The 10,365-nt window shown below is 38.9% G+C and overlaps 1 protein-coding gene across 3 annotated transcripts in view; it reads right to left on the reverse strand.

Annotated features, from left to right (window-relative positions):
• LOC137999351 (AN1-type zinc finger protein 1-like) overlaps positions 1-10,365 on the reverse strand; it is a 196,580-nt gene that overhangs the window by 13,103 nt on the left and 173,112 nt on the right. For all 3 annotated transcript variants that reach the window (XM_068845179.1, XM_068845173.1, XM_068845184.1), the window contains one exon: positions 6,684-6,767. In XM_068845179.1, coding sequence (XP_068701280.1) covers positions 6,684-6,767 — 84 coding nt within the window. The remainder of the gene's footprint in view (positions 1-6,683; positions 6,768-10,365) is intronic.

Genomic DNA, 10,365 nt, shown 5'->3' on the forward strand with positions numbered 1-10,365 from the left:
CTTTGTAAGAACTTCTTGGTAAACTCGCAAACTTTCTTGAGCGCACAAACGGGCAAAACATATTTTGTTCGGCAGAAACTCTCATGCAATTCAGCGAATGTTATTTATTTGGTTCATTGCAAGAAGTGCAATCTCCAATATGTCGGTTCTACCACGACCAAATTTAAAGTTAGATTTAGAAATCACAAATCTCCTATGAAAACAAACAAAAAACTTGCAAAGTCGCCTCACACTTTAACCGAACTCCACATGTGTTATCGGACTTTACATTTCAATGCATTGACCAAATTCAAAACAGTACGTCCGAGAACACTGAAAATTTACTCATCATGAAAGAAGCATACTGGAGTGTGCAGTTGTTTTCCCTTTCACCTTTTGGGCTGAATAAAAGACAAGAATTCCATTCAAAGAATCGTGTCCACTATACTTGACTTTAGCGGACTTAGGGCAAGTTGTTGCATATTTCTTAAGGTGTTTTTTAACATTGAAGCAATTACACAATGTTTGTCGTCATTTACTGTATTTTTGTTCTCATTTGTTGTATCTGATTGACTTTTTTCTGTACCTATTGTTTTCTTTGAATTTGTTATGTAACCCGTTTTTTATTCATTGTTGTAAAACCCTAAGTTGTAGATTTTTCTACCGACTCTTTTGTAACTGAAGAAGGTCGAGAGACCGAAACGTATTATAAAATTTTAGATTTTTGTATAGTTTTTAAACCAAAAGTTGTCCATTTTCGGCCTCATTTTTAACCAGTTTTATATACATATATATATATATAAATCTTGAGTATAGTCTATCCTTGCGGTAGTGTGCTGGATGCGTTTCGCAGAGCGTAGTATACGTATATCTGAGAATTGAACTAATCAATAAGACATAACTTCTTCTGACTTTGAGTTTCACGCTTACGTGATCATCAGACAGACTTTAATGAAGAATATACCTCGCTTACTTAAATATATACAGTGGTTGGTTAATTAGTGAATCTATTGTAATCTGAGATCGATGTTAGCTAGGAAGTATTTGTTCTCGTGGCGGCATTTGGAAATTAATTCAGTTCTTTTGTTGAGGTTGCGTGCTTTGTCGGCTTTAATGATGTGGAGTTTTTCAGTTAGGCGAAGAGTGCATCGTTTGGAAATGTTGTTGTAGGCGCTTGCTGAAGAGATGATAGACCAGCTTATCTTGTAGTTTTCCTCGTTGTCCTTGAGTTTCCAGATGTGCTTTGCTAGCTCAGTGCGGCTAGCGTATTTTCTGTTGCGGAATGTTAGATTATGTTGCGTATATCGTTGTTTAAATGTTCCTTCTGTTAGTCCGATGTAGTTCTTTCCTGTGTTGTCTTTTTCTGTGGTCACGTTGGCTTTGTAGATTACGCTGGTGATGAGGCAGTTGTTATCTAGCGAGCATTGGTCTTTTTTTCTACAGTTGCATCCGTTTTGCGATGTGGAGTTGTTGTTAAGGATTTTCTTGTAGTAGTGATCACACCCGACAGCATTGAGCACTTTACGCCAAGGTTGACTCGACCTCCCCCTGGGGGGGGGGGGGGGTCAAATTTCAGCCTGTAATTGTAACCACTCTCATCCAGAACTTTCTGGTAGGGTGGTGCTTCACGGTCGAAGGATCGATAGGCGTCTATTGATCCCTGCTGGAATATTTTTCACGACGGAGGGGGGGTGGTTGCTTTCTTTGTTGCCATATAGAAGGCTGGCGTTAGGCGTTAAGCGTGACATCCAGTCCAGGAAGTCTACAATTTTTTTGTTGACTTCGATTGTGATATTGAGGCCATGTTCTTTAAATACAAGGCAAATGTCATTCTTGATCCTTTCGTTCCCTCTGAGCGTGGCGTTTGAGACCGCTAGGCCGTCGTCCCTATACAAGCCTATTGTGCCCACACACTTGGTCTTGAGCTGTAATAGTAAAAAGCAGCCTACAAAGCTCGCACGTTTCAGTACCGTCGAAGCTGCCCATTGTGACGTCGAAGATGCTGGCACTTTTCTTTTCCCATGATTGCTGCTTGTGAGTGAGAAGGAATTTTTTAGCTTGGATAACAATATTCCTTTTCTCTGCCGTGATGTTGTCGTAAGCAGATGCAAAGTCCAACGCTTTATTCAACAACTCCTCACTGATCGGTGGATAAACTCCACAATGTCAAAGCAGATGAAGCTGTGCTGTTTTTTGTTGTCGATTTTCTTGAACCAGTCGATAACAGATGAAGTGTTTTTCCACTGGTTAACTGCGGTGGCTGCAATTACTTTGGCGTTAACCCTGTCCAAAATTTGCTTGCTTATTTTTCCGACCTCAGATTTGGTTCGGTTAATTAGTCGGCAGGTAGGTTTATTTGCAAAGTTCGGCTTATGATCTTTTAGGGTAATGAACGCTTCTCTCTTCACTGTAATATTTACGCGGTCATCAATTCCTAATTTCGTGGTTATTTTTTTGTCTTATCTTTGGATTTTACGTGCGATGGCGTCTGCAGATCTCTTGTAAGACTTTGTGATGTTCTTTTCCAGTAGATCGGTGTACTGCTTCGGCTCCATTTTGTAGAAGTTTGACGTTTTATTGGCCGGAACAAATAATTTGGTGTCACTTTTCATCCGGTTCACATCGTTGCTGAGATCATTTAGAAATGAATTGTTGGACGGTTTGAACTTAATGTTCTGGATCATACTGTTACCCATGTTTTTTTTTACATGTATGTAAACTTACGTAGTGTTTCTGATATAAAAATAAGTGCACAGCAGTGTGAATAAAACTCCTGATGAGTGAGGCTTCAAGCCTTACGAAACAGGCCTGTAGGGCAATTATCGTGTAGCTATGTTTTAATGCTCACAGGCCTCTATAGTTACGCTCTATATATTGAGCACTCTAACTGGCTCGATGGTTGCCATGAAACAGGCTTGTAGCGATGAACTTGTAGTTTTACTTGTTTTTTTCTTCAATATATACTTCGCTCTACTTCTAAGTATTGAGCACTGTTTTGCGAAAATCAAGTTTCACACTTTATATATATATATATTTTTTTGAAACGCAGGTTAAAGACAAAAGAGAGAAATGATCCTGGCACTCATCTAGACAATTTCAGCAATTCTCTCTTATAGGCCACCTGAAAAAGGAAAAATGAAGAAGAAGAACACCAAGACAAATGCTGGTGCCCAGGGGTCTACTAGAAACCACAAGTTCGCATAGAAAGCTTCCCATACTGCAAAACCGCCATGAATATAAAATATTTGCCCACTGAGCAGAGCTTCAAATCCATACAAAACCCGAATATCCCAGTGCCCCTCAGACAAAGAAAAGAGCAGAGAGGTAGGGAGGAATAGCCAAACCGAAGACTTGGGACCGTGAGCAGAAGTGTTTAGATCCTTATCCCGAAAGAGTTTGAAGTCCAGATTTCTAAATTAAAAAAAAAAAAACCAAAAACTTCTACCATTTCATGACACGACTGAGCACTCAGGCAAGCCGGGGATGGTCATTAAGGTTGTGTAGTAAAAGAAGAAACGAAATATGTGATACACATAAATAGTCCCGACCACATCGAGCAAATCTCAGACAAAGTTTGTGCAACTCTGGTTTGAAGAATTATGGATGTAGCTTAAAAGGGTGCGATTCAAAGACCCAACCTTTCGACACTATGAGGGCCTTTAAAGTTCTATGACGTTGACACAAACGTGACCAAGAATTGTAACTTTGCACTGTCGTAACTCTTACACAAATTCCATCTCATTCAAGTTGTACAATGTGGGCAAATAATCTTTCGTAATTTGGCACGAGCACTTCAGAAAACGAATAGAGAGTGAAAGGTTCACAATTGTATGTTCACGTTGTCGTTTAAACTTCAAATTTAGTGATTTCACGTCGTTGTTATGCAGAGTACAGCAAATATATATTCTCACCTGCGTGCATCACCAAAAAAAGTAACAACAACAACAACTTTGTTTTGATTGCAGTCTCAACGAACTGTGTGACAAAACTAGAGCTTTAATTTCATATCTTGCATTAAAGGTTAACTATAATGAATGACAGAATCCTGGGCAACTCCTTCCATTGCACTTTTGGTTATACAGAAATATGCGAGTTCCTGCTGCTGTCTTTCGAACTACTTAGAAAATACTTCTGAGCGCGTTGTTCAAGCCTACTTTCACCATGAACCTACACTGAACCACTCATACATTTGGGTAATGTGCAATAAGATCGTGTAACACTCACAAAAAGTCTTGATGAACGAACACTTCTCAGTGCTTTGAAACAGAAGAATGAATGCATTTTAAAGGGGAACTTCGGGGTAAAATTGAAGTTATTTTGTATGTTTGGCCTCTGTCCCATGTCTCAATTTTTGATAACATCATTCCCATATTGTTTCATTCGAATTAAATATTGTATCGAAAGACGACCGAAAATGCAAATAGAAATCCGTCATTTTGGAGAAAATTTGAGTCGCGGTCAGTGGTCAGCAGCTCGTGATGACGTAGAATCGTCAAATTCACTTTCCAAGGTGTTTTATAAAAGGCTGCTTCTTCATTCTTCAACTTTGCTTAAATTATAATTCCTGTCGTTGTATCTGTATCCTCGACTGTACTTTGATTGTTTCAAGCGAAATAGTGAGCCGTTGTGTACCTAGTTGCCATAATTATTGAAAGAAGAGGAAGAAAAATGGGAACACACTTATACGGTGACTACAGGATCGCACAAGACGATTGCGCGAAGGCATGGCTCGACAGAATCAGAGGGAAGAATATGCCACCACTTGAAAACAGCTACGTCTGGAGCGATCATTTCATGCCAAGCTGTTTCGAGATAGATTTCCGGGAAAAATTAACAGGGGAAAAATCTAGGAGGGTCTTGAAGGATGATGCTCTTCCATCCTCGTTTAGCTACGGCCCCGAAGCGAAGAAGCCGCAGTTATCAAGCGAACATTGCATTCAGCGACGAAGGCATTGAGAAGTTAGTGCTTGACAGTTTGCTTCGTTTTTACTATGAATCAAATAAATTCGCCACATTCACTGCTAGTAACAGCCTCGATAAGCTTATTTTTGACAGGCTCAATTTCTTGGCAGCATATGCATGCCTCCGCTCTTCCCATAATCTGACAATTGCTGCATGTACGCCAACGTTACAAAAAACAAACATTGCATTTGCTCCGTATTCTTCGTGACTTTCTTCTATTAGGAATGCATTTATGAACAGAGAACGAGCGAACATAAGCATTGGTAGCAGCAGAAGCAAATTATGTTGCCTTCACGCATATTCCCTTAAAACATTGAGCTAAACTTAAGACGTAAAGTTTATTATCAAGGATTACATTATAATGTTTTGCTGTTTTTGAAAGAGTAAATAAAGCCGCAATGAAGCTGCGCAATAGAAGGAGTAGTGGAAGGAAAGCTCCGTTTTCGCATCCCTTTAATCGATTTATAAAGGCAACAACGAAGAAACAGAAAGACCAATATAACAATTTATCAACAGAGTTGAGTTTATTTGTCACTTAGTCTGTTGTAGAATTACAATTAACGGATAACTCGTACAACAAACCAGTCTGAATTTCGCAGTATTACATCTGTTTCTTCATCGCTTGCCATGCATTTGTCGCCTATTAAAGTCTTTGGGGTTGCTAACCGCTTCATCAGTGCTCACACGCTGTTCCAACTGGTACGGCCGAATTGAAAAACTCTTGCAGGCATGTTCCTCATCAATTTTATTAGAATACGTCCCAGAATTGGCCACTTTTAGCGATGATATAAAGGCAAAAGCCCCTTCTTCGCCAATGCAAAATATTGTACACAACTCGACACAACTCTGGGTGTGACGATTCTACGTCACACGATGATACGCTGACCGCTTTCTGAACAAGCGAGCAATTTTCAAGATGGCGGATTTCTATTTCCATTTTCGGTCGTCTTTCAGGTGAAATATTTCATTTCAATGAAACGATATGGGAATGATGTTATCAAAAATTGAGACATAAAAACCCGAGGCCAAACATACAAAATACCTTCAATTTTACCCCGGAGTTCCCCTTTAAAAGCTCTGGCACTGAAAGCTCTTTCTCAATCATTTAATCGCCTTGAATGAATGAATGAATAAAAATCACGATATGTTATTATCAAGCTGTTTGGTCAAAATGTCTCGGTGTTGCTGGGCCAAGGTCGGTTTGCCCTTTTTCAGGGCCGATAAAAGTGAGTAGTTCCAGGAGGGCAAGATAAACCATGATTTCGTTCATCCTAGCCTCTCTTCAAGCAACCCACAACCCAGGTTGTCATCCCAGATTTAAACAACTTGGGTCAAGAATATGATAATCTAGTTTGCTTTGGAGGACAATTGCAAATATATTTGAATGACGGAAATATTGATCGTAACAGAGAAATGTATGCACGAGGAATATATGCCAGTTGGTGATGGTTACATGGTAACAGGCAAAGGACGATTAGATCAAAGTAACAGGCTGGAATAAAAACTATGACCTCTGTAATACCAAATGGATGCCGCGGTTCTGCTCACGTAGCTGCAAACTACCCAGTGAGCTCCCAAGATCCCTGTGTTCAATAATGAGTATTATTCCTGAATGACAAACTTGAAAAGAAACCTTTAAAAGCCTGCTCTGCTCAAAGCATGCCATTAAATAAAAATAAAAATTGACATTTCTTGAGGACCCCTTCTAGACGCAATATGCAAATCAGAATGTAAGTACTCACTTTCTCTCCTGTATTTAAGTTATTATCATTTTGCAGTCTTGCAGCTACAGCAATCTTGTCAATAATCTTGCCAACAGTCCAATACTGAAATTAAAATTATCAATTAAGTAGAAGAGTAAGCCTATGCTACATGTTTGATATTCAATCAGCAGTTTTTTTATGCATTCTTTTAAAGACATTTCTGTATTAAATTAAAACTAGACGCTCCATGAGCGTACACTGGGTTGCCTGTGGTACGCGTTACTCAAAAACAGAAGGGACTGAGTTGGGTGGTATTGAACTGCAGCGTTCCAGTCAATTTTTTCAAGTCGGGGGTCATTAAGACCATTTAAGGGTCACCCAGAAGTCGTGCCAGCAGAGGCCCTTTGGCTCATACGTTCATACAACGAAACAGTCCTTTTTCTGAGGTTAAAAACCTGGCTACCAGCCTATTAACCATTTGTCAGAGAGAAAAAATTCCTGTCATCTTTAGAAAAAATAGGCACGCATCGCGTACGTATGGTAGTGCAGTAACACAGTGCTTTATTCCATATTGTCAAATGAGCTGCGTTTTGTCTTCCACGATATTCAAGTTCAATATGCAGCTCTAATAGTACCGGTATTGTTTTGGTATTGTATATCATTGTCGTGTCATGGTAAAAGTCTAAAGTAAATAGCCCTCTGAGAAGACATGTGGTTACTAGCAAAGTACTAAACCCAGAAGGACTGAAGAAAATAAAAGGGAATCGAGAAACATCGGCTTCTAGGCTGACATGTTGATCATTTCCAAGTTCCCTCACAACTTCTTTTTACTACAAGTTTAAGCGTGCACTCAGAGCGTCTGACAACTTTGTAATACAATAATTCACCGAAGTTTTCCCTATCCGGCGGGGTCAGTATCTGGATGGGTGACCTAAAATAATATACCACTTCGTAACAGAAGCATAGGACCGAAAATTATATTTTAACGCCCAGAAATGCGAACTAAGCAAGATACAGATTTTGTTAGCTTGCTTTATGCAAAACAAATATTGATGCAAAAGTAAATAAATATTGATACACAGTTTTCACGAAGAGCAGAAGGAGGTTTTCAGGACCGTCGATCGAGAATAAAATATTTTGCCATCAGCGACAAAATTTACGACATGAATACAACATTAATTTTGAACTGCAAATACGAAAAGTTAGCATCCGCGAAAAACATTTTGCGAGATTTTTGCTACATTAAAATTTGTTATTGTACTTTTGGCTGCACAAGTAAATCGCAAAATCGAAAGTGACATCAAATTCATCAGGCGCCGTGATCAAGTTTTTTTTTTATATATATTTTATTAATTTTTATTGATTTGAAGTTACATACATTTTTCCACAAACAAACATAATTCACATTAACAGACAGACACGATACATCATATATTCACAAACGCACCCCACAATTCCTCTTAACTCCCTTCTGCTTCTAAATATAATGACTAGAACAGCACAGCAACAACACGAGATTCTATATACATCTAGTTGTTTTTGTACTTGGCCCATTTCATATTGTGAGCTTTTAGTTTATTATTTGATTTTGCGATCATTGTCTCAAGCTGGTAAATCATTTTAATTTTCGAGTTAAATACTTTAATTGAAGGAAGAGACTTGATCTGTCGACAAGAATATAAATACTGTTTAGCAATTATTAAAGTATGATTAATAAATAATTCGTCTTCGCATCTTAAAATACCAAACATTATATCTTTATCAGAAAGGTGTTCTACCCTTGATTATAAAGCCATTTTATAACCTTAGCCCAGAAATCCTTAGTATAACGACAACAAATGAAAAAATGCTCCAGGGATTCGTTCATTTCACCACAAAGGGAACACGCCGGAGATGGAATAATACCAATTTTGTTTAAAAATGAATTTGTGACAAGACACCTGTTAAGTAATTTGTATTGGAATTCACGCGATTTTGTGTGTGATCAAGTTACCGTGGCGTGTTTACTCGCAAAACAGTGAGGCATCTGTGTCAAATGATGGCAAGATACCGGGTTTTTGTTTTTGTTCGTTTTCTTTTCTTTCAAGTGTTATAAAGTTTGACAAGAAATGTGCGAATTCAGATCACAATCGCCTAACTCTTGAGGTTGACCATTGTTTCTGCAAAGACAAAAATTTACTCTCCAAGATTATGGCGTCTTGAAGTAAACATGTGTTGTTCATTTGAAGACCACCGTAAGCCCAAATAACTCGACATGGTGGCAGCAGCCTTTAAACTGAAAGAGAATCAAACATAACAGACATATGGCAGACCAAGGTCAACACGAAGCCGGAATTCAAGTTGAACAACCTGAACACTCACCCGGCCCAACCAGCCGCGCAACCACAAGTCGCCGCAGCTGTACAGCACCTCGTGATTCAACAGATACCCATGGCGAGTTATCAAGTTCAACCACCTGAAAAGTTCAACTTCAAACCCAAAGAATGGTCCCACTGGATCAAGCGTTTGGAACAATTTCGAAAAGCAACCGGACTCGACCAAAAGGACGGCGAGAGCCAAGTGAACACTTTGATTTATTCGATGGGCGAACAAGCTGATGACATAGTAGTGTCATTCGGACTAACAACTGAAGAAGCAAAGCAGTACAGCGTGGTGAAAGGCAAGTTTGAAGCTCATTTCGTGGTAAAGAGAAACATAATATTTGAACGAGCTAAGTTCAACCTGAGAAGTCAACAAGATGGCGAGTCAATTGATAACTTATAACGGATTTGTATTGTCTTGCTGAATACTGCGAATTTGGAACTCTAAAGGCCTATTTACACGCTGCGATTTGTTGTGCCGATTTGTCGGCCCCGAGAAATCGTGAAGCAAAGCGGCGCGTGTAAATGGCGACCCGATGCGCGCGCGACATATCTGTCGATTCGGAAACATCGGTTGCAAAATCACGCCATTATACGCGCCCAACATGTTTTTGTCCTGCAGTTATACACTTGAGCATGCGCATAACCTGAAATGGCGCGCATACATGTTGCTTTTCGCTACAATTTGTTTCTTTTGGTGAAAAGCTATGCGGACAAAAGCAACTATTTGTTGTGGTTTCCAGTTCGATATTACTGCTAGCTGCCGCCTCAAAATGTTTAAAAAAGAAAAGAGAAGAAAAAGAACCGTCTGGGTTAAAGACTGGCTGCCTACAATGGGAAAGTAAAGAAGCATTTAACCAAATTTTCGAGGAACTTGGCGTGGGCGATCCTGCTTCATTCCAAAACTACGTGAGAATGAATGCTGAAACATTTGAGGTAAGCGCGCAATTCAGGAATAATTTGTTCAGTCAGTATTTTCGGCCCCCCTCAAGATTTTTACGCTAGTTTTTGTCTACTTTAATTTGTTTGATTTAATTAAATCAGTAGCTTCACTTTAAAATAAATTTTAAATATATTATCTTGAATATGGGTCCTGTACACAGTAACTGCTTGTTGTTCCATGATCACTCCTGCAGACCTCTGATTATATCGTTATGTTTTTATTTCACGCTTATACATGTATGAACATTACTGTACATTACAAATTTTCTTCAACTTCCAAACATTATAACAATATTCCAAAAAATAATTCTGTGGCCCACTTTACTGAAAAAAACATTTACACCACACAAATTCTATTATCCACATTTGCAGAGTTATTTAGATTAACAGTTTGCATTAGTGAAACTACCGTATTTATT

Source organism: Montipora foliosa, chromosome 1, assembly GCF_036669935.1.
Source record: "Montipora foliosa isolate CH-2021 chromosome 1, ASM3666993v2, whole genome shotgun sequence".
NCBI classification, from domain to species: Eukaryota; Metazoa; Cnidaria; class Anthozoa; order Scleractinia; family Acroporidae; genus Montipora; species Montipora foliosa.